The 27,964-nt window shown below is 46.7% G+C and overlaps 2 protein-coding genes across 4 annotated transcripts in view; one reads left to right on the forward strand and one right to left on the reverse strand.

The window, feature by feature from the left end:
- Window positions 1-9,530, reverse strand: part of PIK3AP1 (phosphoinositide-3-kinase adaptor protein 1) — a 47,031-nt gene extending 37,501 nt beyond the window's left edge. The window contains exons 1-2 of one of the 2 annotated variants that reach the window (XM_076338603.1): window positions 9,433-9,530; window positions 3,124-3,540 (exon numbers count right to left, since the gene is read on the reverse strand). In XM_076338603.1, coding sequence (XP_076194718.1) covers window positions 3,124-3,540; window positions 9,433-9,445 — 430 coding nt within the window. In that variant the 5' untranslated portion in view covers window positions 9,446-9,530. The remainder of the gene's footprint in view (window positions 1-3,123; window positions 3,541-9,432) is intronic. The other variant, XM_076338601.1, reaches the window with a different exon arrangement.
- Window positions 9,531-14,012: 4,482 nt separating this feature from the next.
- On the forward strand, window positions 14,013-27,734 carry NOLC1 (nucleolar and coiled-body phosphoprotein 1). Of its 2 annotated transcripts, XM_076338604.1 has the most exons (14): window positions 14,013-14,131; window positions 14,227-14,282; window positions 14,444-14,565; window positions 17,663-17,778; window positions 18,559-18,700; window positions 19,215-19,315; window positions 20,011-20,161; window positions 21,048-21,188; window positions 21,610-21,699; window positions 23,010-23,156; window positions 23,390-23,956; window positions 24,676-24,788; window positions 25,189-25,269; window positions 25,556-27,734. In XM_076338604.1, the coding sequence occupies exons 1-14, from the start codon at window positions 14,021-14,023 to the stop codon at window positions 25,712-25,714; spliced, it is 2,097 nt and encodes a 698-aa protein (XP_076194719.1). In that variant the 5' UTR covers window positions 14,013-14,020; the 3' UTR covers window positions 25,715-27,734. The 2 variants fall into 2 exon arrangements, with proteins under 2 accessions (XP_076194719.1, XP_076194720.1); XM_076338605.1 differs by lacking the exon at window positions 24,676-24,788 and having other exon boundaries at window positions 25,556-25,630.
- The last annotated feature ends 230 nt before the right edge of the window (window positions 27,735-27,964 follow it).

Raw genomic sequence — 27,964 nt, forward strand, 5'->3', positions numbered from 1 at the left:
AGCAGAGCACAGGCTGTGTTTCTCTATGGGAGAGGTCTACTATCACAAACACTCTTACTTTAAGTCACTCGTGCTATGGTTGGCTGCAACCAAACTATAAGGCAGATGCTAATTTTTTATTACCAACCAAGAAGAAAGTTTCACAGTTTCACCCAAAAAGGGAACTATGTACACCTGGGGTTGTCTTCTCTTCAGAGGAAGCATCAGAACATTTGTACTTGAGGCCATTCACAAAACTTGGTCTGTAGAATCACGCGATGGAAGAGGTCACCTAGTCATTTTTTTCCCCACAGAGGTAGGATCTGATACATTCATCCAAATACTTTTGCCATGAAACCAGCCTACCTTAAGTAGGTTCTTCCTTCACAAGAGTCAGTGACAGTGGATGGCTTGCCTTGGCAACTGCTCTGATGTGCACAAAGAAACAGCCTGACGTTACCCAACTCTTGCATGCAGCTGACAGCTCACATCAGGTAGGGCTCCCATAACAGCAACAGAAGTCCAGAAATTCTGAATCTTTCTGTACCAAACTATCTGGAAAATGCTACAGCAGACTCCACAGCAAATGAGTTTGGTTTTATCTCATTTTTTCTCTCAGTCAAATATTTTCCAGATATACTGAAGTCAGTTTGAGATCAATGTATGCTTGTTCAATTGAGAAAACAGAAAATAAGCTGGGGTTTTTTTGTTATGTAAAACAACAACAAAAATCCAAAGCACACTCTCCCTTTCAAAACGCTATTTACATAAAGCTAAAGCACGGTTTTTTTCAGCACATGCTAACTTTCAGCAGAGATGACACCTCTGGAGAAGGACTCTATGTCCAGCTGTGAAAAGTCAGACTGTAGTGCCTTACCCCAAAGAAGTTTTGCCATAGATGTATGGCAGCCAGCCCACTAAACAGCCAGGCACACAAGACGTACTTCCCTGGCTGCTCAGACAGACAGCATAGCACTACCCGTAAGACTCACCTCTGCCCCTCCCAGGGTGGGCTCTGAGAAGATCCAGCACCCAGGTCCCTCGAGCACAGCCCCCAGTGTGCCAAGGGGCAGCCAGAGAGAGTTAGCTCACCTGCGGAGACCCACTTGTTGAAGTGGAGGAAGAAAGCCAGGTCAGCTTCATACAATTCATTGACTGCATCCAACATCAAGGAGCATGGAAGCTACTCTTTAGTTGACAAGGCTCTGCATTCAGCACACCACTGCCAACAGATATGCTTACCCAGCATAAAAATCAGATTTTGGGCGCTTCCCTTTGACAAACACAGCTTCCATAGAGAGAAGCAGTTGATCCAGAGTGGTTTCTAGCTGATCCATTCCCATGCCCATCCCCTTCCCTTCTCTTGATTTTTAATGCGCCCAAAACAAGCAAGATGGGTGAAAGCCTCCCACTAGTAGGGATCCACTTGGCTATGTGAAACCTCCCACTACAGCCAGTCCGTCTACTGAAGGACAGAGACACTCGCGCTTCCCGCTCCACCCGCAGCACAGGAAGCAGGAGTCTTTCTGCCCCGCGTTGTGCTTTGTGCACTCAGAATGCAGCAAGCCAGAAGAGACTGGCGAGAGCTGGCTCCGGGAGGAGATTTCAGGATCAACATCCCTTTGTACTCTCGCACGCTCTTCAGCTACGCTAGAACTTACTCCTACTCTGGCCTAAAATAACTCTGACGGTCCTCGGACATGTTAAGTAAAACCATTAACACTAGTAATCCAGGGAGATGTTGTTTAAACCTCCCTAACTTTGAATAGCATATTTAAAAATCAATAAAATATTGGTGCTGTGCTCTAGACCCAAGTTTGGAGGAAAACAGTAACTGAACTTTTACTTTTGCCAGAAAGTGTCGGAAAAGCTAATTTAGTCTCTGGTCAGTTTTATTTTTCGGAGTACAAAGGCTGAGCCACTGTTTTCTGTCCTCTTCCAGGCTGAAAGCAAAGGAGCCAGACTACTTTAGCCCTAGGTTATCCATTGGGAAACCAAGACGTTTTAGGGGTGTTTGAAAGGGAGATGCAAACTTTAGTTTATGCAGGTTTTTAAAAGGTACTAGGAAACACCTGTTGTGACCTGGTTACCTGAGAATGCCATCTTCAGAACAATCCCCAAGTCATCTTTTTTCAGAGGGACTGTTTTGGCCAAGATAATGATTTTCAAAATTTATTTTTAGTGTGATAAATTTGTCATCATGATTATTGCTGCAGTTATCCTGGCATAAAGCACCTTTATGCGCACAACACCAGACAAGCTAGAAGACTGCACTGTCTCATTTATGCCACTAAATACAGATAAATCTTAATCCAAGATGCAACCACAGGACTCCAATCCTGCTAAGGCTGACAAAGAACACTATAACCCTAAGCATGGCAGTGTCATAAAAACATCCTGACCAGCATGACTCCCCAGAGCTCTCCACCTACATTTCAACAGAAACTATGAGAAAGGAGTACCACACACTCCTCTGGAGTTTAGGGAAGTTCAGACTCAATTAAAACTGAGTACGTTGGGCTTCTGTAGTCTCCAGCTGTTCATACTTCTGTGCTAGTAAGTCCTCTGTGCTTGTTATGAGGTGATCACTTTCAGACTGGTTGGATTATTTTTAAGGCCATCTGTGCAATTTTCCAATTAATCTCAGCCATTCCATCACAGGTAACAAGCTGATCTGTTGCCAGTATGGTTATATCTCTGACTTAGGCCCAGTGCTAGAGAATATGTATTAGACAACCTTATTTTGGTTCTGGTATGACAGAAATGTAAGTCTGAATGAAGAAAAAGATAATTTTCCATTGATTGGGGTCAATAAACTGCAGGACACAATATTTACAGGCAGAACTTTAAAGATACTTGGGTTTTATTTTCGATTTGCATTCAAAACCAGGCACCTAAGACAACCTCCAAATTCAGAAGCTCTCTGTGAGTCACTGGTAATCTCTCCTGAATTAGGGACCAATTGACCAGGCACAGAAAAACTGGCTTGCAAAACTTCCTAGTTTACAAGGGTTGTGCAATTTGCTTTAGTTTTCTATTTCAGTAAAACACGTTACCAGTGTTAAAATGAGGATAAACAATATCACGTACGTCCCTCCTCCAATACCTGACCAGGAAAGCGCAACTCCATGGCTGCTACCTTACCTTCTGAAATAGCCTTCTTGACAGCCGCAAGGTAAGCATCAGGCTCATCATCATTTGTGAGTTCTTGCCACTGAGACCAGTCCTTGAAAAAGGTCAAATAGTCATCACAGTCCGTCACACCGCAGAACAGCTTCACTACTTTGTACGGGGGCCATAAAGCTTCCTGAAGGCTCTGCAGGACGCGAGGGAGATAAAAGCTCTGCACCAGCTCAGCAGATAGCAAAAGGATGATGCTCCGACTTCTGCTGAACAGGTCCAGCTCCTGGTGGGAGATGGCAGACTCGCCTTCCAGCTGGTAGCTCAGAATCCGATGCTTTCGAACGTGCCGAGTAAAGAGGAAGAGGTTCTGGAGGTACTGACACCATTCAGTGGCGTCACTTGCATACACAATCAGCACATCATATCCTCCAGGGGTAACTGTACAAGTGCAAGATGATCACAGGGAGGAGGATTAAATTCAAAGCAAGAACTGACCCACAACTTTGCAGCAAAAAACCCACAGGGCTGTCCCTATAATTCATGTCAGAAGCTCTAAAGCACTTCAAAAGAACAGTAGATATAGCCAAAGTGAGGTGTTCACAGCCACAGAGCAATTCTAAGGGTGGTTGAACTGCTACTTGCATTTACCCCACTCAAATCTAAGTAGTTTCTCATTCTCAAAAACCTTCCTATGAAGAAGGGGATTTCCTGTGTAGTTTCAAGTGAAACAAGCCACATGTGGAGATTTACAGATTTAAAGCACGTTGATAGGAAAAAAACCCACAAAAACCCGACGTCCAAAACAAACTAGCTTGAAAAGGGGAGTTCACCTTTGAGTGTGAAGTGAAATCATTTTAGGCAACTATAGGGTCTCTGCAACACAATTGCAGACCATTATATGCTCAAGTAGAGTATACACTAAACATAGCACACCTAAAATAAGAAAGGCCTTTATTTAAATGAGGTCCCACAATGCTTACAGGAAGCCACTATGGCTTCGGTGGTGTTAAGACATTTGCTCTCATTGCAGCAGAAAGTAAACTGCCTGCAAAGTATGCGTGCAACTGAAGGGTACACCAGTCCCAGTGCTCGCAGCACAGCAATCCTATCATTCAGGCTTCAGACACTTTGCAAGCCTGTGTTAGAGTCCTTCCCCCAGAACTGTCATACAAAGGTTTCCCAACCATTTTGGCATGACAAACCCTCTCTTCAAAGGGGAAGAACTAATACAATAGTGGTGGCCGTAACACAGTCCAAAATACGCTCACTGAAGTTGACTTACTCCATAATTCTCTAGAGACAGCTCCTACCTACACACTCCTGCATTTCTGTGCTCTGGAATGAAAGCACTTTTAAAAGTGTTTCCAGCTGGCTAAGATGATGACATGCAGATTAAACCAATATGACATGACGCAGTGCTCTCCCACCAATCTCAAGCAAACTTTTAAGTCTAAATTTAATTTTCCCATTCACCTGTAAAGAAGTTTACCCAAATTTGAGGATTATGGCTCTGGTCCCATGGTAAATTTCAGTGCTGAGCATTTCAAATCTTATTAGCAAATTGTCGTCTTCTAATTCCAACATTGGAATTAGAATTCCAACATTGGAATGTGTCAACATTTCCAACCCATCTCCATCCAGAAGCAAGCAAGCAAAGGCAGATTTTTGTAATTAAAGTAGAAGGCAATGCCTAAAATTTGGCATGCCAAAAAGAGCATCTGCTCTGTGAATTTACCAGAATTGAAGATGACAGTTTTGTGGTCACCTTATTAAAATTCAACCCAAATTGAACAGCCTCCAAAGACTCCATTCTGCCACCTGAATTCAGAACCTTCATTAAGAAATGAAGGCTGAAAAGATGTCTAGGCTACGGTACCCCAGCTCTAAACCATACAATTACCAACTTTAAACTGTAGTTGAGCAGCAGTGGTACAGTTCAGAAAAAAGCATGGAGACGTGCTCTGTGCTTAACCAATAGCATTATGGTTACCTGCATAAATGGAAAGTCTCTAGCAGTGAAAGGATGATGTCCTAGCTATGGAGGACACGGACACTGCAGTTCAGCAGTATTCGCTAGGATGGCTGCACGTTTCTGTGTGAATACAGCTCCTGAACCCCAGATGGAGGCTTGTAAGACACAGCATTCTCAATGGAGGGGATCCAGCAAATTCATAAAGCAGACAAACAGACCCAAAGCCTTGGGACCTTTAAGCTAAGAGTGCAGAAATGCTGTGAAAAAAGATGGCTTTCACACCAGTAAGAACACCACTATCACCAAAATATCGCTTCTGGCTGAACACCACCTGACAAAGATGACAGAATCACATGAGCAGAAACAGGAAAACCAAGCAGAATTCAGGAGGTCAGTTGTTTTATTCTAGAAAGGGAGGAGTACCAAAGACTTCTGCTTCCAGTGCCACATGTCGATTTACATGCAGTACAGTGGGAAAGGGCAGCACAACTATCTACTGAGAACAGAGCCCACGCACTGCAGCACAGCCAGCTGAGCATGACCTCATCAGATGGGGAGACAACGCAGCAACTCTCTGAGGTGTGCCCAGGGCTCCTAAAGTCCTACCCCAGTGCTCTCTGGGAGAAGTCCCACCTCCGGACTCTGGGGAAAGCAGCAGTGACCTCCAGGGCATTTTAACATTCTGTAAAATGGAACACCTAATCCTACCATGCATTTTTAAAAAGAGCACAGCTTCCACAACTAAACCTGTTAGCAAACAGCCCCTTCTCCAGTCTTTCAATGAAAGGAAACAGCTGTGCTTGGAGAGGACGCAGGGTGGGGGAGTCATTGACTGTAAACATGCATTGCACTGTAGGGGCACTAAGTATCCGAGAAGCTTCCCTTCTCTAATATGTAGGCAAAAGATGCAAACTTGACAAGACTCTCTGCAAGTTCCCTGCCAGTATTTATATCCCCAGAGACATCACTCAGAGCGGTGTAGCCTCTGCACCCAGTAGGAAGGAACTTCACCTAGCGTTCAGGAAAGGTATTGATTCCCTAGATAGCACTGCTCTGCCAGCACGCCATTCCCCTTAACAGAGCAGTGCCAGCTCTCCTCAGGTCCTCTTACCTCAACTCCTATAGCCTTTTACACTTCTAGGATAAACTGAGGAACAATGATTTTAAAAGGAGAACTGAGAAATAAAATTACTGACTCCACTTTTAAAGCCAAGGAAACTCTCTATGTTTATACACGAAAATACTGGAAGTGAGTCTTGAAGAACTAAATAAGCTTAAGTCAGCAACTGGACTGTTTCAAAGAAAACAAAAATCTAGAAACGGTTTCAACTGCAACATCCTCTTTTAAAAGAAGGATGACACAGGACTCGCTTTCCTGGATCGTGCTATTATTTGTCTAACCAAACACCTCCCTTTGCAGCACCAACTACTGCCCAGTCCTCAGGGAAAAGTGTAATAAATGGAGAATACAGAATGTTTTGGGGAGTTTCTCCCACAACTCTTCACACAGCAGTTACAGAAAAACTCACAGAGCGCACTTCAAAGCACAATGTATACTCTGCCTATTGTACATATATAAGGAAACCCCTAGGTGAACACCAAGCATTTTATTTCTTTAAACCCTGACGCTTTGACAATGCATTCAACAGGCTGGTTTTGGAAAAACAAACACAAGGAAGCCTTCAATTCAAGTAAGAAAGATATGAACGGTATATGCAATAGCAAGTTCAAGAAAGATTTGTGCCAGCCAAGCGTTTCAAAAGTCTTTCGCACTCTGAAGTATAATCTAGTTTAAATTTTAACAATACTTTGTTTCTGCATTCTTAAACTTAGGGTATAAAAGTGACTTTTGCTTCTGTTTACAAAATTTCAGCACTATTAATAATATTGCAGGGCATGTTTAACTATTTATTTCATAGAAAAACATCCAGGTGCAGTTCTGTTCCAGTTTGCAATAACAAAACATAACCTTTGGACTCCTTTCCAGCTGTAACTGCCTCTTCAGTGCTTAGTTGCACACTCCACAGCAATGATAAAAGACTGATGAGATTACAAACCAGTACTGTAGAAATGCCTAAGACCTCTAATTGAGGTAGAAGACCCACAGACTAAATAGCAGAGAGACAGAACATGATACAAAGCTTTCCCTAGCTTATAAACTGCATGCAGAATGGAAGGGGATGAAGCAATTCAGTCAAAATCACGGAAGGCCCATGGCAAGAGAATAAAAGTACCCTATAATGATAGACTATATCATGCCTTCATAGTCCCTCCCTGAGAAGCAAACGAATCAGGCTTATCTTCAGACCACATTTGGGAGTAGTGAGGTGACAATCTTTGAGTTCAGAGCAAACATGGGCTAGTAGTTTATGGTTGTATCGTAAGGTTCTGATTACCACTGAAATAGCGAAAGAATACTGCAGGAAGCTGGCGTATCAGCTGTGGGTAAGACTACATCTTGCCCACTTAACACTTCCCAAACGTGAATCAGATGTCATCAACTGTTATTACCTATTATTTCATTCTACAAGCCAAAAGGTTTGACCTTTTTCAATTTACAGATCATAAATAGTTTTCCATTGTACTTGTGGGTGCCCATAAAGTAAATTCAGGGCCTCTAATAATACACAGCTTTTCTGTGTCACCTTTCACATCCCTCTCCTAAGTAGACCATGACTTCTCATTGTCCACAGACTAAGCGAAAAACTGACAGACAAATCCTCTACTCCAGCTCAGATGATCATATGCAGTAGCAAGCAAATCTATTTTCCACCTCAAATTCCGACTAAATGAAAAAGCGCTATGTAGCCTGTTATCAGTTTGCTTTGGGATTCATGTGTATGGAGGATACACAAATATGGCAGTAGTCCAAAATACCAATCCTCGATAGAGGGGGATCCACTTCTTATGAAAGACAATTGCCTATGATATAAATGAAACCAAACCCAAGGTGTCTTAATAATCAAATTCTTAAAAGAGAGAGCGCTTCCAAGAGTGTTAGAAGCTGCTGGTGGGCCATTAACAGAAGTCCTTAGCACCTTTCATATTTCAGTGTCTGAAGTGTGTGTATTTAAGTGATGTATGAGGAAATGAATGCATTCTTTCCCTAGCTGGAATGCATAACGAAGTAACAGTGATCACATGCAATAATTATTAACATCCTAGCGAGACTTCTCACTTTGATTGGAATAGAAAACCTTTGCTTTAAATAAAGTGCTACAAACAAGCAAGAGGAAATAGCAGAATCAAAGTAGATAAAAGCTTTGCGAACCAAACTTCAGTGATAGGAACACGAGATTTGCATTACGATATGCGAACCTAAAGTTGTTCTACTTTTAAGAGTCTCTGTGAAATCACCTTCTGTTTATAAGGAGAAAAGTAGTTTTGCCCACAAGTCTCCTGAGGCCTCCATTTAGCTTATTTTTACTTCACAAGGAGATATGCGTCAGTGAAACACTAACGTTACTTCACACCCTGAGAATGACACGTTTTTCCTTTTTTAGATAAAACACATACACTTCCCTGCAGGGAGGGGAACTTGCAAATTGGGCACTAGGCAAGACTTACACAATATAGGCTAAACCCCTCTCCCCCTGGAGTTTGCAGCTCTAGTCTAACCAGTTTTATGTGCACGTCAGCTAAAGCATTTTCATTGATGGCAACCTAGCTCAGTTTGTTTGTGAACTTGTGCCACTGTGGCAAGGGGCATCAAGTCATACCCCAAAAAGGAAGTACACAAATGTAGGGGGATAAAGCGGTATTTAGGAAGAACGGACTTCTCTGCAAAACATCACAGAAAACCACCTAGGTGGTAAAGGCTGAGCAGGGGCAGATTCCTCTACAGAATACCCTCCCTCAGAGCTAGCTGAGCTGCCAACCCGAAGTGCACTCAAGACACAGGAGAGCTCTGCCAACACCTTCCCTGAGCACAAGCCAAGTGAAGCAAGATAAGGTAGAAAGCGCGGCAACCTGGCTGCGAACGAAGGAGCCACCGCTGCTTTGAAGAGCCCCGGGGCTCCCCTAAACTCGGGGAGGGGACCCCTCCTTCCCCTTTCCCCAGCAGCGGAGGAGCGCCACGGGCGAGCAGAGCCGCGCAGCAGCACCGCCCCGCAGGCGGGAGCGGGCAGAGAGCCGCGGGCACCGCGCCGCGCTTCCCCAGCTCCCCGCTCACCGGCGCCAGGGCGCGGGGCAGCTCGCTCACGGGGCTGCGCTGCGGCGGAGAACCTCGGCTCGCCGGGGCAGAGCAGGGGGCAGCGCCCGCCCGGCCCCGCCGCCCCCGCCCCGCAGCACGGCCGGGCGGAGAAACCCCGCCGTTCCCCCCGCCCCCGGCTCCCGGGGCGAGCAGCCGCGGCACCTACCGGGGCCCGCCATGGTCCGGGGCTGGCGGGGAAGGCGCCGTTCCCCTTCCCTCACATCGCCGGCGGCGCGGCGCGTCCCTCCCGCGGCCACTTCCTCGACCCCGGCCGGGCGCTCCGTCCCGCCGCCCGGCCCCGCCTCTCGCCCCGCCGCCGCCCGGCCGGGGCGGGAGGGCGCTCGGCAGCGGAGGGCGGGCCGCGACGCCCCCCGCAGAGCCGGGCACAGGGCGGCTCCTGCCCGGCCCCGCCGGCGGCTGCTTTCCGCTCCGTTCGGGCCGACGGCGCACCGCCTTCCCGGTACGCGGCGGGATTCTCCTGCCATAGGAAGGAAATTCCTTTTTCCAACAGGCTCAAATCGTATATTCCACAGGTGGCCAAGGAAACGGCGCTACAACGAGGAAAGGTTACGCTGATACAGAAACTCCCCGTCCTTAGTCGCGAGGAACTTCGAGCGATGGTCGTGGAAGAGAACGAGCAAGACCCGCTTTATGCACACCCTTAACTTAGGCTTTGACTTCTGTCTCCTAGAAGCAAGGAGTTTTATTTTTTCCTAGGGGGAAAAAGAAGTTGTTCATATAAAGAATGAAGCAACTTGATACTCTGTTTTCCTCTAGAAGATGCAGTATTTTAACTTAGATTTACCAGATTCCATATGACTATACTCACGTTTTGAGTACAGAGAAAATAAGCAGCGGAAAGGACACTGCTGGACTTCAGAGAGGACTCAATTTTGCCGCTGAAGACAAAGCAACAGATTCTGCCTAAATAATTATTTCAGGCTATTCCCTTGCAAACTTGGAAAACCCACGTGTACTGATCTGCATTCAGAAACATTCCTTTGCTGAGAACCAGTGAAGTCTTTAATCGTTGCACTTTAGTTAAGCAAAAGCAGATTCCTTGCAATCTGGTTTCCCAGTCAAGACAGTCGCTCCCAAGCAGTCAGAGGACATTCTGTGTGCAGCTTGCTTAATGTCACGAATGCTAATGTTAGAACAGAGCTGGTTACAAACAGTGAGGAACCGACCGTTTCCTACTAATCAACTCTATCTTAGAAGTTGGTCAAACTCTCCTGTTACCTCCAAATCCTTCTTTACCCAAAACCTACTTTAAGCTTACAAACTGTGTGCCACAGCCTGTCTTCCAAAAACAATGTTTGCTCCCACAATAAGAAAGTACTAGAATAAAAAACACTTCCTGACGATACAGCCTTATGAGAAACTGCAGGTACACAGAGAAGAAACCAGCACTTTCCCATCTGAATCCTCCTGAAAACGTACAATAGAATAAAGAACATCTGGGCACTGGAGAAGTGTGCAAATACAGAATCTACTTGGGAATTATGTGAGGGACAAAAACTTACTAGTTGGAAACTAGAGTCTCTAGCCAAATTCTTTGACCGTTACGGAATAATATGCATATATTAAGAACTAGTAAAACAGATGGATAACCACGTATATGACTTCATGATTGTTCCACATTATTTCCCTTGTAAAGCTGTTTATCTTCTAACTTCCAGAATAAAAAGTTAAAACCAAAATCGTATCTCTGATGTTAGATGAGGATTTCAACGTGCTCCTTGGAACAAGCTTTTAAATTCTTTTTCTCTTTAAAGCCTTGCAGTATCATACAAAGGACTAGCAGAGTCAGCTTCCTGCTTAGTGACAACCCATGGGGCTTCTCCGTATGTATCAGTGTCACTTAGGATGCTACGTATTTTATTTAATCAGTGCAAAGCCCACAGGAAACCTCTTTAGGGTTTAAACTTCCTAAGCCACTAAAGTGAAATTAATATGCCTCCTCAAAGGAGCTTAAGTAAAATAACTGCTCGCACATTGTTTCAGCAACCTCCACCTGAAAACTCAGATGACAAATTGAGGCGAAAGCCCCTTCATACCCTAGAACATTAGGCTGGCCTAAGGGAAAGAGTTACACGGCTTGTAATGAATTAAGAACAAAATGAGGAAATAGAGGGAGCTTCTCATCCTCCCTTGCCCAAAATTGACTGTACAAGTGTTAACCTTCCTCTCTTCAATTCACCGCAGCATGTGAACACAGTTGCATTTGCAGCATTATTTTCAAGGGTCTGTCTTATCCCTGTCCAAAGGACTAGATTGCTTTTTCCGGAGCCATGGCTTTTTTGCTAGGTACTTTTGAGGGGCAACAAGGAAAGGATTCAGCAAGTGTTTGAATACCCATGCCATCTCTCTTCACTTTTTCTTGGCCATGAAAAGAGCGGGAAGAGCGGAGACCTCTCACGGGAATGCTCTCTTCTGAGGTGAATAGCTCTCCCTGCAGCCTTAACAAAAGAGATACGCCAGCCAAGGGGAAGGACTGAAAAGACCTACGAGGAGTAAGTGGGGAGCAAGGGAATTCACAAGCAATAACATAAATCAGTTGAATTTGCTTGCATTTCAGATCCCAGGATCTCCCACTACTGCCTTGGGGAATACAAGAACATAACAGCTTTCCTTGCATGGTTACTGCCCTGCCAGGTCATCTGGAGAGTTGCAGGCACAACACAGGGGAATGCACCTAGACAGCCACACACACCTCTGAAGAGAAGCAGTCACACAGCATCTGGGAACAGACCTAACTGGCAAAGGCCTGGCAAGAAAGGGAGATGCTTGCTAACCAGGCGAGAAGCAAAGTGAGCCAGTGAAGCAAACACAGCCAGTAATTTCCCTGGTTCGCCCCAGCAGTTACTTCAGACAGCAGGACTTAGAACAAGGACAGTTTACCAGCAATGGCTGCATCTCCTCCTTCCTGATGCAGACAAAAGCACAGAACTTGTGCTGAGCTTTGCAGATGAAGCTTGCAGCTGTAGCTTACTGCGGATGGAAGCTACAAGAACTGAGAGAAATACTGGTTCCTGCAAACAGTTTACTTTCTGCAACACAGACCTGAGTTATTCCATACGCAACAGGGGCAGGCCAGATCAGGGGCATCTGAAAATAAAGTTCACATATTTAACAAGCCCTCAGCTGAATGTCTACAAAAATCTACACTACAGGCAACAGCACCTGTACCAAATGACAGAATCTGACAGTACAACCTACCACTACATGAGCTGCTTTTATTTCCCCAGCACTGCAAATGTGGCACCTTCCAGACACCAGCACCAGGTGTGCTCCGCTGGGCACAGAGCCTGCCCAAGCATGTGTTCAGCAGGAACTACCTAATTGCATACAAGAGAGACAGAACCCCTGCGCAGCAGGGCACAGCAGTATTTGGACATGGTTAAGAGCAGAGGGCTAGGTAGGGGAAATGTAAAGAGCATAACACTACCTACCTACTACTACTTGTTTGACCCTGGCAGCCCTAACTCAGGGCTTTCAGCATAGGACTCTTTTCTTCCTTTGCCCTCAAGCAGGCTTTACAATACACTCTATTGAAGAGAATCAAAAAAAGCCCCATGACAAAGGCAAGGAGAAGAGAGCACTACATTCATCAGAGCAAACCTTCAGTTTCACAGAAGAAAAAACTTCAGTGGAGAAAGGACTAATTTAAAGCCATGGCAATATACAACAGCTGAATGAAATCTCCTCCTTATCAGTGTCCTGAGTACACTAACAGGCCATGCTTGTCCTGATCAGCCTCACCTGGGGCTTCCACACCCACCCTTTGCCCATAGGCTCAGAAGCTCCATTTAAGCTCAGGCCTGGGTCTCCAGTGCTTACCTGTCCTATTTTGTAAGTGTACCTGTCTCAAGTCCTATCTCCAACCTTACCTCCTCAATGCCCTTCAAACCTATGTTGTAAGTAACCTTATCCCCAATTCCCGCTCTGGCTCCATCTTACAGACAGTTCCCCTTAGACCCCCAGTGTTACTTTTACCCCAGCACTTCCTCTGGCGCTATCTCCCTTTGCTCCTGAAGAGATTCCTTATGCGGATCCTAGACCTGGCTCACAGCTCACCTTTCCTGGGACTACCGATGCACCTGGTTGTCAGCATCTGGCCCTGCCTGCCGCGTTCAAGCTATGTGGGGCTGCGCCCTGTTGGTGAGGACGCCGCCAGCGCCGAGGTTGCCCGCAGCCCCCAGCTTGTTCTCCTCCACGGACCAGCCCTGCTCCCTGCCGTTCTCCTTTCAGTGATCGTGTTTAGAATGGATTACAACTAGGAGTAGGCTGATGGGGAAGAAGGGGTTTAAACGGACGGAGGTCTTCCCTCTTCCAATGTCACGTGCACGCTCCCCAGTTTCCTTGCAAAGACTGTCCCGGGTTCCCCCCTCCTCCTCCTCCTCCTCCTCCTCCTCCTCCCCGCTGCGGGCCCCGAGCCTGCCTTTGCACCACAAGCAGCCTTCCCGCCCTGCTTGCTGCCTTCGCCCAGACGCGGGTGCCGCCACCGGGCGGGACCTTTCCAAATCCCCTCCCGCCGGGAGGAGGGCTGTGCCTCGCGGGTCCCTCCTTCCCACCCGCCCCGCCAGCGCCCTGCCGTTGCCGAGCGCCGGAGCCCGCCTCCCCTCCACCGCTCCCCGCCACGGCCCGCCCAACACGGCGGGGCGGCCGGAGCCGAGGCGGCGCGCGCGCCTGCGCACGTCGGTACGTGGCGCTGCGCGCGCGTGCGCGCAGGCGGCACGTGGCGGCGGGGCAGCATGGCGGAGTGGCGCGCGGTGCCCAGCGACCTCTTCCCCTTCGTGCTCGCCTTCCTGCGCGAGAACCACTTCGAGGGCGCCGCGCGCGCCTTCGCCAAGGAGGCGGCGGCGGTGAGCGGGGCGGGGGGGCGGCGGGGGGCGCGCGCGGCGGGCGGGCGGGCGGGCTGACTGACTGACTGACTGACGCGGCCTCTCCCTTGTTTTAGAAGGAGCAGGACCCCAACGCAGCCTCCCTCCTGGACATCTTCAGTTACTGGCTGAAGTAAGTGCCCCTCCGGCGGCGGGGGCCGCGCTTACCGGGCCCGGGGGTGGGGTGGGGTGGGGTGGGGGTGGGGAGCTCCGCCGCGCCGCCGGGCTCCTGCCGGCACCAGCCGCCGTCCGGCCCTGGCCTCGTAGTCCTCAGCTCAGCCTTTCTCCCTGTAGGTCTCCAGCGGCCAAGAAGAGAAAGCTCGTTCCCAACGGCCCCCAGGCGAAGAGGAAGCCGTCCTCCAGCAGCGATGACAGCTCCAGCGAGGAGGACGAGACGCCCCCAGCCAAGAAACCAGGTGGGGTTTGTGAGCGGCCCTAGGGCAGGCAGGCCAGGGTTGTGTTTGACATTGGCTCCTCACCTGGATATAGAGCTCAGCTTCAGCGGCTCATTTGAGGTCCTTCAGCAGCTGTCGAGGACTGGGTTTGTATTGGCTGATCTTGTTACTGGCAGGTCTTTTGCCCATGACATGTAAGGTATGTTCATCCTAGCTAAAGGTGATCTCTTTATCCAGTTACAATTTAAGGACGTCAGGGTTTGTGTCCACTAGAAGGTTTTAGCCATTCAGTTTGTCTCTTTTGGCTGAGACTGGTGAAGGTATTGGGCTGTATTGAGTTTTGAAGATGCTATTGAAGTAGCACCTTCATTACCTTGTCTATTACATTACCTGTCTTCTATAGAAGAATCTCTATATTGAGATTCTTCTTTCCAAACACTCACTGATAGGCTATCTCAGCAGGGTTACTCCTACTTGCTCCGGCACAGTCAAATTATGTGTTGATTTAAATATTGAGTGAAATTGGTTTTTGAGTGTATGTAGATTGGGCTGGTACTCTCTTCATGGGAGGTAGCTAACTCATGATTTTTTTTCTGTGCTATTTTCCAGGGACTCTCAGTTTCACTGAGAGCTTTAAAGAATGGTTTCTCATGTTGCTATTATAGGAAAACTGATTGAGGTTTTATAAGTGCTTTCACATTTGTTAGAATATGCATAATTTGACAAAACTCCTGCATGGCTAGGATTTATCAGGGTCCTCTGTATTGGTGGGCACCGTGACCTGTCTGATGCAGGGCAGTTGTGCACAGTATCCCCGAGTTCCAGAGAAATGCCAAGCATCCTTACCTGCTGCTTGTGTGAGGTTACTACCCTCCTTTCTCACAAGCCTGTGTCCTAGTGCTATCAAAAAATACGTCCCTCAACTGCACTTTGGTATGTGGTGAGCTGTATTTTTCCCTTTTTATTTGGAATTGTTCTTATGCCTTGCCTTAATCATGGTGTGCGCAAGTTTGTGTGTATTTAGCAGCAGATTTGTGGGAGAGGAGGAGTAGACAGGCAGAGGGAGAGACACAGAAAGAAAACGGGTCTTTAACTTGAGCCATCCTAAAGCTGAATTTGAACTTAGATCTGATTTTTATTTGATAAGGACAGTTGCAAATATAACTTGAGGCAAAATGATTTCTTTTGCTTCACGTTATTAAAAAGCAGTCAGTAACCAGGAAGGAGTAGATTTGGCTAAAACATGTTAAGCAAAGCATCTGGAACCTTAACACAGCATTGCAGTGGTTCTCTTTGGAAGTCTGCGCTTGTTCAGCGGGTTTTTGTAAGCTGGAAGGTGTGCAGACCCAGTTAATGTTATCTCAGTTTGTGGGGACGCTTTCCTTGTGGGGTATCCTTTTTGGTGATAGAGGTCTGCACTTAAATGTGTACGTGACAAAGATAAAATCTAGAATTTGTTTTATAGGATCATAGAATAGTTTGGGTTGGAAGGGACCTCTAAAGGTCATCTAGTCCAACCCCCCCTGCCGTGGGCAGGAACATCTTCAACTAGATCAGGTTGCTCAGAGCCCCGTCCAACCTGACCTGGAATGTTTCCAGGGATGGGGCATCCACCACCTCTCTGGGCAACCTGGGCCAGTGTTTCACCACCCTCAGCGTAAAAAATTTCTTCCTTATATCTAGTCTAAACCTACCCCCCTTTAGTTTAAAGCCATTCCCCCTTGTCCTGTCGCAACAGGCCCTGCTAAGAAGTTTGCCGCCATCTTTTTTAGAAGCCCCCTTTAAGTACTGATAGGCTGCAAGAAGGTCTCCCCGAAGCCTTCTCTTCTCTAGGCTGAACAACCCCAACTCTCTCAGCCTTTCTTCACAGGAGAGGTGTTCCATCCCCCGATCATTTTCCTGGCCCTCTTCTGGACCCGCTCCGACAGGTCCGTGTCTGTCTTATGCTGAGGGCTCCAGAGCTGGACGCAGTACTCCAGGTGGGGTCTCACCAGAGCAGAGGAGAGGGGCAGAATCCCCTCCCTCAACCTGCTGGCCACGCTGCTTTGGATGCAGCCCAGGATACGATTGGCCTTGTGGGCTGCGAGCGCACATTGCTGGCTCATGTCCAGCTTTTCATCCACCAGTACCCCCAAGTCCTTCTCGGCAGGGCTGCTCTCCATCCCTTCATCCCCCAGCCTGTATTGATACTGGGGGTTGCCCCGACCCAGGTGCAGGACCTTGCCCTTGGCCTTGTTGAACCTCATGAGGTTCACATGGGGGCCCACTTCTCGAGCTTGTCCAGGTCCCTCTGGATGGCATCCCGTCCCTCAGGCGTGTCGACTGCACCACTCAGCTTGGTGTCATCTGCAAACTTGCTGAGGGTGCACTCGATCCCACTGTCTATGTCATTGATGAAGATATAAACAGTACTGGTCCCAGTACGGACCCCTGCGGGACGCCACTCGTCACCAACCTCCATCTAGACATTGAGCCATTGACCACTACCCTCTGGATGCGACCATCCAACCAATTCCTCACCCACGGGACAGTTCACCCATCAAATCCATACCTTGCCAGTTTAGGGAGAAGGATGTTGTGGGGGACCGTGTCAAAGGCCTTACAGAGGTCCAGATAGACGACATCTGTAGCCCTTCCCATGTCCACTGATGTAGTCACTCCATCATAGAAGGCCACTAGGTTAGTCAGGCAGGACCTAGATATAAGGAACAAATTTTTTATGCTGAGGGTGGTGAAACACTGGCCCAAGTTGCCCAGAGAGGTGGTGGATGCCCCTTCCCTGAAAACATTCCAGGTCAGGTTGGACGGGGCTCTGAGCAACCTGATCTAGTTGAAGATGTTCCTGCCCATGGCAGGGGGGTTGGACTAGATGACCTTTAGAGGTCCCTTCCAACCCAAACTATTCTATGATTCTATGACTTGCCCTTGTCCTCTTGCCTACCCATTTTGAAGCCTTCTGCCGCACCCTGCTCAAGAAACAAAGTCAGTGTTATGAACTTCAGTCATGGTTTAATGACCTTAGTATATCCTTTTGTCCTGATACACACTAGTGCAGGATATAGGTACATGAAAGTTGTGAATTAACTTATCATCAGTGTGTGCTGTCCCTTACTTGCAGCTAAAGCAGCAGCTGTTCCCAAGGCAAAAGCAGTTCCTCCAGCCAAGAAGGCAGAGAGCAGCAGCGAGGACTCCAGTGATGATTCAGACTTGGAGGAGGAGAAGAAGCCAGCAAAGGTCAGCTTTCCTTTCCAGCCTCTTTAATGCATGTTTGACAGTGATGGATAATAGCAAATTTGACCAGCAGAATTCTCTCTGAAATTGGGCTCGCTTTTCCTGAACTATCAAGTCCCTAGACTGCTGCAGGTGCAATGTAAGAAGACATTTCTGTAGTGGACGGTGCACCATTTGGACTGGTCCGGTGCAGAATTAATTTCATGTCCAGCACCCACTTTGTTTCATATCCAAGTCTGCTCCTTGTTTTATCCTAAGACTGCCAGGGCTTACTTTTTTGCAGGGAAAGATTTATTTGCATTTGCTAAAATAAATTTGATCTTTTTCTACATATATGTATATATATAAAAAGAGAATCTTCTCTTTCCTTTTTCTTGCTGCAATCACGGTCTTGAGAAGTGAGGGGGAGGAAGAATGATGTCAGTGTACACTAGAGGAGACCAACCAGAGTTGCCCAGTCAGTATTTTCAGTCTTCAAACTAGTGTGATCTGGAGAAGGAAGAGAACAGTGCCAGCCCCAGAGCTGCCCCATTTTGAGGAGGCAGAACTGGAGGCTGAGGTGCGAAGGAAGTCTCCCATGGGCTGCTGGGAGGTTTCCCAGAGCAAAATTGTTATCCAGGGATTTTCAGGCCCTAACCGTTAGGCAGAGTAGTGTTTCCAAGTCAAAATGGTAACCTCTGTGAAAGACAGCTGTTTATATTCTCTGTACATGTGTCCCACTTATTACCCTCTTTTTCTTTTCATGGCTGCAAGGGCTAATCAGTTTTCCTTCCTGTTGTTTAGAAAGGTGCAAAACCCATGGTGAAGCCAGCTGGAACCAAAATCCAGCCTCAGAAGAAAGCAGAGAGTTCCAGTTCTGACTCGAGCAGCTCAGATGAGGAAGCACCAAAGAAACAGCCACCAAAAACAGCGACACCTAAATCGGGTACCTCTTGTTGTGTATCATGAGTCAAAGTGCAAAACCAAAAAAGCCAGGGGAGGAGCGACGAGGGCTGTACCTACATGCAAAGGCATATGTATTAACATAGCAGTCTGAAAATCTGCTGTCACTGCCCTTTGCACTCCAGTCCAGCCTGCTTCTGACATGAAGGAGGTGTAGAACTCAAAATACGTGGTCCCAAATGCTGTTGCATAAGTAGGTGTAATCAGCAACCTTAACTGCTTAAGTTGTGCTTTTGCCAGTGTCTTCCCCCCAAAGAGCAGAGAAGATCTTTACTTAGCGTTTAGCCCTGGAGCTTCCGATGAGCTAGAATGGACAGTTTTCTGAAAACTTTCTCTAAGCTTGCAGCAGGATAAAACAACAGTTTTGCAGTACTGCCTTAATCTGCCCTGTTGGCTTCTTGTGGTTCTTTTCTCTCTGTGATACTTCATGCTGAATGTAATTACCCCTCATCTACCATAGCATATTTTCTAATGTCCCTTTTTGCTTATCTCAAAAGGAAGTAAAGCTGCCCAGGCAGCCACCAAGGTGGTCAATGGAAAAGCAGCAAGCAGTAGCAGCAGCGAAGATTCTGATGAGGAAAAGGCTGCACCGAAGAAGGTAAATGAGACCATAAAGAACATCATGAACACTGTAAAAGTCTAGTGAGGCTGGGTGTATCTGTCTTGCAGGGACTGTGAAATATATAGACAAAGGTACAGACTACACAGATGCTGAGCACAGCATTTGTGGCTCTTATACATCCTTCTCCTTTGTACAGTAGGATTATGTGTTCTAGCACCTCTCCATGCACTGGCTTTCTTCCCTAATACCTCCTTGCTGCTTCCTCTGCTCCTTCCTTTTACAGGAAAACATCTCACTGTGTCATAACCATATTGTAGTCTTCATTATATATTCATTTTTGCATGACTCTTTTGTGCTTAGCTATCTGTAACTTTGAGTTTTCCACTAGGGAGTGTTTAAAAATGTTTTCTGCAACACAAAAATAATCGTAGTTGTGTTTAATCAAGTGGCAGTTGCTACAATTTCAGTCAGTTCTGTGCCCTTTAGTCAGAGGAGCTCCTCACTAGGGATTCATGCAGCAGAAAACAACAGCAGAGTGGCCGGAAAGATTGTGATGCTCATGTGTTTCCTAAAATTTGCATTTAAGAATCTTCATTAATCTTTCTCCCTTTGTCTTCAAAATTTGCTCTCTTAAGTGAGGCGTAGAGTTAAACAAGATCCACATCCAGCTGTCCCCACAAGGTTTCTGTAACTTCTTTTTTAATGTGTATTTCTTCCCTTCTTGTGATAAGGCTGTTCCCAAGAAATCACCTCTGCCGAAACCTGCAGCCACTCAAGCATGTCCAGGGAAAACCAAACGTGCCAAGGAAAGTTCCAGTAGTGAGGACTCATCTGACAGCTCAGACGATGAAAAGCCACCTGCAAAACAAAAGCCAAAGTCTGGTAAGTACTAAATACCATTGCTGCTATGTGGGAGGATTCTCTCTGCTAGTCCCACTGTTCCGGGAGAAGCGTGTGCAGGGCACAGGCAAGTCTCACTGCACACAAGGTTCCAGGTAGTGCTGGTGGTGATATCGTGAACCAGAAATACAGCAGCTCTTTTCGTATGTGCTGTTGGGGCTAAGCTTGCAATTCAGCTCCTGCCTGAGCAAGGAATGGGGAGTGAGAGAGACTGTGACAGACTCTGCTTGGTTTGCTGCGTGTCTTCTATTCAGGTAGCCTTTAAATATATTCTTCTTGCAGGCTTCCTGTCTGCCAGGATTTGGGAAGTAATTTGCCAGTGGTTTGGTTATTCTGTAACTGCAGCAATTTAAGCTTTTTTAGGTTTTTTGTGAAGTATCTAGGGCTGTTCAGTTGCAATCCAGCTGATGGGCTAAATGGGCCTCTGTTCAATATAGTATAGTGCTTTCAGGATTCCAGGAGAGAGCTGATCTGAGTGGAGGATCAAGCATCGAAACTCAGTCTGATTCTCTAACCGGAGGATTTGAGAAGGCAGTAAATGAAAACAATCAACAATTGATACTTCTATTTGTTTTTTTCTGAAAAAGGTTGGCAACACAAGCTCCCATTCTTCTAAAAGTGCAGAGAACTGTGCGGAGATGGTTGGGTCAGCTGAACCCCAAGAGGAGAGTTAAACTCACAGTAGAAACAGGAGGTAGCAGTGGGATGGGTGTAGTCTTTCAAATTATAAGCTAGTATCTTTGATTGCAGCTACAGAAGGGGAATAAATGGAAATAAATAGCAGAAGTGCTTTATTCTAACTAGAACGAACATCGTGTGCTGCTCGCGTTATCATACGGGCATTTGGATGCTGTGTCTCTCTTCATAGGCCAGTACAGCGCTGTACCACCTCCTCAGGCTACACAGACAAAGAAAGGCCTTGCCAAGGCTCCTGCAAAAAAGGCTGAGAGCAGTGACTCTTCAGACAGTAGTGATGAGGCAGAGCGGGTGCCCCCAAAGGGAGGAGCAGGTATGTTGTGAGGAGAGGAGGCTGCAGAGGAACTACTACATGGTGCGGACAATGTTTTGGCTATGTCTTGGTTTCCTTGAAAAAGCCATTTGACTTTGGTCTGTGTTGCTATTTGCTTCTCTGGAAGCCTCTGAGTAATTTGAAGGCGTCCCAAACAACGCTGTGTACAACCTGTGGATCCAAACTGTGTGCAGGTTGGATTACTTTGCATGTGTTGGTTTGAAAAGTTACCAGGATCTAGTTTAGCGGGAATAAGCCAGGCCCGTTACTGCAGCCGGCCAGGTCCTTGCTTGGCTTCTGATGTGCTGGCTGAATGGCTGGTGCACTGAGAAGGGAGCTTTTTCACCTCTGGAAAGGTTTGGATCTTGGGACAAAGGTTTGGTGTGGATGTGGCCTGTTAATTTTAAACTTGCTTTTGCAGGCAAAGCAGTAGTAGCTAAAACAATCCCTGGCCCCCAAAACAAAGCTGTGACTACCAAGAAGGCTGAATCCAGTTCTGACAGTGACTCAGGTAATTCAAGAAATAAAGTTTTGAATTTTTTGTGTTAATGTTTTTATTGGCCAGGTTGCTGTATAGTGGTGTATCTGCTAAGATCCTCAGCGTATGAGCTCGAAAGCTTTGCAGTCTCCATAGCTAACAAGATGTGAAATTGAAAAACAGCAGTCTGCTATGCAGAGTGGAGTCTGACCATGAGACACCAATGAGACCATTGGCAAGTGCAGAAAGGTCTGCGTGTTGCTGGATGGAAAGGATGGGGCATCATGTTTATCAGGTTTCTCCAGGAAGGTTAATGGTTATGCTTTCTGAGGATCTGTGCCTTAAGATTTTTGGTTTCTGTTACCCCATTGTGTTTGGGAGAAGTTTCCGAAATAAAAATGTTATCGCCATACCAAGTTCAAAATAGGCTCAGAAGATGCCCTCTCCTGATGTGACCCTAGAAATGGGGGCAGCATGCTTTTTATCTTCTGTTGGTCAGGTTTAAGGTTTGTAATGCTGTATTTCCCATGTAAGTTCCTTATGTGCTACATTTCCCCTCCAAGGTATATCTCAACATTTCTGGTGCCACGACAGGGACTGTGGGTGGCAGCTGCCCATCTATCTGCAGACAGCTAGCACTAGACTGTGTGACACTTCAACAAGTGGCAGGAGTTCTGTGTTTTCTGGTTTTGTTGCCTAGTTTCTCACAAATGGACACAGTTTTGATTACTGTTAAAAGTGTTCAGAAATGTTGGAATAGATCAGGCTTAGCATTCCAGATTGCTGTGACACACAATACAAAGGCATATTTGTACGCAGGAGTCTCCAGTCCATCCTCAGACTGCTGCTAAACACATCTGATACAGGGAGTAGAAAGCTAAAATGAGATACTCTGCTGTTGCTGCCTCACTTTCCTTGCTTTGTCAATTTTATCTCCTAATTTCTTGCCTGTTCTTTCATCTTTACCACATAGCTTCTTTTCTCAATGTTTCTTCTCCCTGACTTTGTTGTGATACCTGTACTTTCTCCAGTCCCTTATTCTGTACCTCTTCTCCTACATTATTCTCCAAATGTCTGCTTCCTTGAGCATGCATTAGTAAAGAACTTAAACTGCTTGTTTCCACTTCCTCCCAACAAAGAAGTTATGTGGAAAGATGAATGCTGTCCCCTGACCATTCAAATGTTCATCAAATGCTGCTTATTGCCAGTTATCTAGTTGGCTCGGCCTTGGGCCACAACCCATTTTGCTTTTCACTTCCCCATGAGTTATATATGTGTTATTACTAAAGTAACTTGCACCAGAAGCTTATTAACTTCAAGAACATCCTTTTTTTTTTGTTCAGATTCTAGCTCTGAAGATGACAAGAAGAAGGTAGGGAGTAAGCTCCCAGCTAAACAACCTGTGATAAAGAATACTTCCAAACCAGCAAAAGTAGCTGTCAAGCCTGGACAAGCAAAGAAAGACTCCAGTTCCTCCTCAGACAGCTCAGGTATTGGGGTAGGAGAAAAGGAGAATTTCCACGTGCGTGTTGTGCTTGCTCAGACCTCTGTGTCAAGACCCTTCTAGGCAGGGTACGAGGGTGCAGTTGGACAGGAATATCCATTGCAGTGTTGTTTCAAGCAGCTAATCAAGTGCGCTGTCTATCAACATTGAATCTGTATGTTAGCCTCATGTTGAAGGAATGGGGCTTAGCCTTGATTATTCTTTTCCTTTCCATTCTAGATTCTGATAGCTCTGACAAGAAGGCCCCTGTGAAACCCACAACTAAAGCAGCAACCCCTGCAACAAAGAAGTCACAAGCTGCCACAAAGAAAGCACAAAGTAGCTCTGATTCAGATAGCAGCTCCAGCAGCTCTGAGGATGAGAAGAAGAAGAAGAAAGGCACTCCGGCTAAATTAGCTGGCAAAGTGGGTAAGCCAGCGTCCAAGCCTCCTACCCCAGCTCCCAAAGCAGGCACTTCTGACTCTGATAGCTCAAGCAGTGAGGAAGAAAAAAAGAAGCCAGCAGTGAAACCAGCCACCAAATCTACAGGGGCAGCAAAAGCAACTGTGGGGAAGAAGGCAGCTGCTTCTAGTAGTAGTAGCAGCTCATCTGATAGTTCCAGCGAAGAGGATGAGAAGCCCAAAAAGGCAGGGAAAGGGGCACAGAACAATTCTAAGACCACTGCCTCCACAGAGAAAGCAAAAGCATCCACACCAGCAGCAAACAACCTGAAGTCTAAGCCAGCTGGTGGCAGCAGTAGCAGTAGCGAAAGCAGCTCTGAAGAAGAGACTGGAAAAGTCAATGGAGGTATTACCTACAGTCCGGGAAGTGGGTCTGTCGGGCAATGTTACTGAGCTAAGCATGAATGGGAGCCTTTCCTAAACAATATTCAGTCTAATCTCTATGTGCTATTAGATTATGCCGTCTGGTGCAGTACTGAGAGGGAAGGGCTAGTTTTTAATTCGGTGTGATCCTTTTTGTCTGTATTGCATATCTGCTGGCAGTGGAATTTGTGGTAACATGAAGTACATTTCTGTACAGTTGTTGCCAGTTGCCACCTGTGCATGCACAAGTTGTTAGTGACAGCAAGGCAGACTGCTGGAGGACCTTGTCTGTGTTGAGTGGGACACCATAGATGATGCCCCGATGCGCAATCTCAGTCTATCCCTCCAGGAGGAAAATAACTTTGAGTGCACTAGTGATGTGTGCAAGTGCATACTGTGTGACTCCAAGAACTGGCAAATTTTAGCCAACAGAACTTTCACAAGTGCACTAAACCATTAATATAGAGGTACCCTATTCCACAAAATTATCTTTATCCTTTAGGATAGGATGGCAATAATCCTTGCTGACCCAGAATGGCTATTAGTGTCTGTTATAGCAGTCTGGTTTCTGGGTGAGGTAATGCAGGGACCGATTCTCACACCTGTGTCAACACTGGGTTTGCTTTCTGGGGGAGAGATGCCATTACTTTTCCCAACACTGCAGTTAGTCCCTTTGAAGTTTTACTGCTGTACATCTAACAGGCACGATCAGGAAGAAGCAGAAGAGGGAAGATGTTCAGGAGCCAGAGACACCACACAGTAAAAAGGCAAAGATCAAAGCCAAAACACCACACACAGTTCCCAAGGTGAAACAGGTGAGTGAGGGTGGACTGTGGTGACTGGTGGGAGAGGCATCTCTGCCTCCTGAACAGGTAGGCTTGTTTTGGGTTTTGGGGGGAGGTTGGGCCCACAGGATTATTTGTATTTTTGCTCCCTCCTCAAGCAGTTGAACCTTGTCTGGAGAACCCTAGGGAGTGCATGTATGTGCATAATATTATTCTGGCAAAGGTTGATTGGTTATGCTTGCATAGGACCATCCCTGAGCTGCCTGATCTGAAGAAGGGAAAGAATTATGAATCTGAGAAACACTTAAAGATTGAGGTGGCCTGAACAGGGCTCCGTATTTGCAGGGCAAGGAGGGAAGGAGGTTGTCACTAAGGCAATGTCATGCGTGTGTCCACACTTAATGTATCTTGTTTTCTTTCTCTTTAACAGCCAGCCTCTCCATTCCGCCGCGTAAGGGAAGAAGAGATTGAGCTGGATGCCCGTGTTGCTGATAACTCATTTGAAGCAAAGGTAGGGCTAGGTAGTGCCCAGAGGGGTAACACTGGGCCTCTGCAAATACACCTCAGCAGAGCAGCCTTGGTGTGCTTCTGGGCAGTCTTTTTGGTGGGAACTTTTTCCACCAGGAGGTGCTGTTAGGAAGTGTGTGAGCTCTGGCAGGAGGTGCGTGGGAGAGTGGTGTCGGCTCCAGTGTTAATGTACTGGTGTTTGCTGGGTAGGATGAAGTGCAAAGCACTGCCTTTACTCTCTTGGGTACTGCCCTGAATTTCTTTTTCCTCTCTCTCTTCATCCCTCACAGAAAGGAGCAGCTGGTGACTGGGGTGAGAAGGCTAACAATATCCTGAAATTCACTAAAGGCAAATCTTTCCGCCATGAGAAGACAAAGAAAAAACGAGGCAGCTACCGTGGGGGCACTATATCGACCCAAGTCAATTCCGTCAAGTTTGAAAGTGACTGAGAATGTTTCCTTGGGAATTCGTAAACCATCTGCTCACCAGAATGGCTTGGATGGATGGGCATGTGGAGATTATGGATGTCAAGCCCACCTGGAATGCTACCTCCCCTAGCCCATTGCGGGGCAGGCAGCTCCAGCGTGGGGATGTGGGAGAATGGTTGGATGTTTCCCCCTTTTATTTCTAAATCTGGTCTAGGCCCCTAATTTGGAACCATCCTTGAGCTGGTGTTATTGGCACCACTAGGGTGACCTCCAAGAGTTAAATTTTCTACAGTCTTATTTTAAAAGGCTGGCAGTGATTTTTCATTTTGGTTTCCTGCCCATCTAGTAGAAGAAAGAGAAATCATTCTCCTGTGTCTTAACCTCCCACTTCTTTTTCAACTGGTTTAACTCGGATACCTGTGAAATGGCAAGTATTGTAACTTGCCTTTGGCTAGTTACTGTAAGAGCAACAACTGATTCGAACCCTCTGGCTGTAATCCCCACCCCCACCTGACATTTCAAGTTCACAGTTGCAGTGTGACAGGGTTCCTCTTTTCTGTTTCCTTCTTTTATGGCTTCACCTTGCAATAAATTCCTACCTGCCTCTTCCTTCCACTCCTGTTGAGGCCACTAACCAGAGTACTTGGAGAAGCACAGTCTAAATACACCTTAGCAGCTGAGTAGCTGTATTGTTTGCAGTTGCAAGTTGGGGGCTGTTGTCAGAAAGGCCGAGGTCTGTAGCACTACCGTGGCACTCTTGATAACACTTTCATTGGGAACGTAGCTGTGGAGTGGAGATGTGCAGAAACTCTTGACTGCATGGAGGTTGTGAGGTTTGGCTCAGTGGGAATGGGTAAGGAGGCAGAGGAGATAAAGGCCTCTTTTCTACCCAGCTCTGCTTTTTGCTGTGTTTTTGTTTCAGAGGCTCTGACCGCAGTGTGGCATTACTCCTTGTTCTCTCTGAACGTAAAACGTGCCAGCTTATGCTTGCTCCCAGCAATGTGCCGTGCAGCTTGTTAGGAGTCGAGATGAATGTATCATTGATGCCTTAAATTTCTTTTCTGGGTTGGATCACTTGCTCTTTGAGCTGTTTTCCATCTGTTAAATCCCTCTCAAGAAGTAAAATGCCAGTTTCCCCATAGCACTAAGGCAAATAAAGCCTGGTGCTGTATGGTTTGAAGTGTTGGCTACAAGTACATGTTCGGTATGGGGAGCCTCAAACAAGTTCAGTAACTTGCAGCCTAAACAGTTTTCATGAGCAACTGAGATAATATAATGGCTTACTGCTGTTGGCTTGCTTTCCCTCCAGATGTGTGACTGCCTCCTTATTTCTGGTGCAACTCACATCTGGTAGAAAATGGTTCCCCCAACTGTTTTCCCCCATTAGGTGGGTTAAGTTAATTTTAGTTTGTGGAGCAGTCTGCTGAGCCCATAGGCGGTATGAATCGAACAGTGGTAGTGCGTGTTTGGGAAATGGGGTAGTGGGCTGTGAGAACTGCTCACCCCGTCTCATGAAACTGCCAGCCACCGAGAGAGGTTACGCAGGGCCTGATTTCCATGTTTCCGTTCCCTCCCAAAAGGGTGACGATGAGAAGTGCCCTGTTGTTACAGGAAGCTACATTTGTGTGCAAAGCAGTGTCACCTAATTGAGGGTTGGATGAGTCTTGATGAGCCACCCCCATATACATGAGCTGCAACTTGTTCCGATGAGCATTTTTCAGGACTTCCCCTCTGGCTTGCACAATCACTCTGGTGCCTGGATTCTAGGCCACAGTGCCGAGGGGCCCAGGAGACCGCAGTTATTGCAAGGAGTTAAAGGTTAGAGGCCAAAGGAAGGTGGGAAGAGAGTATTTTCTGCCGGGGGATTTGAACATCATCTTGCTTTGTGACTTGTCATTTGCCCTCTTTTTTTTTTTTTTTTTCTGTTTATCAGGAACTTACATTTGGAACTTTTAAACTTTTTAAAAACTTTTATGTTTTGGGGGTATTTTAAGTGTGAGCACACAAATGTCTCAGAAAATAAAGATTGCTGCCTTTGTAATCGGAGTGGGTCTGATAGTTGAAGGTGTGGAATAGCGGGTGGGAAGAGGGAGGGTATCGGTGCCGGGGTAATGTAGCACTGTCTCTTGAAGTTGGATGGGTGAGTCTGACTACACCCCTCTACGGCCAATTCGTGTCTCCTTAGTGACGTACCCGCGTGCATGTAACAGGTCTTCAGAAGTGAAAGGTGGCCTGTGCAGCTGGCTGTCGAGTGACTCCGCAAGAAATTTG

This window comes from Aptenodytes patagonicus, chromosome 5 (assembly GCF_965638725.1).
Source record: "Aptenodytes patagonicus chromosome 5, bAptPat1.pri.cur, whole genome shotgun sequence".
NCBI classification, from domain to species: Eukaryota; Metazoa; Chordata; class Aves; order Sphenisciformes; family Spheniscidae; genus Aptenodytes; species Aptenodytes patagonicus.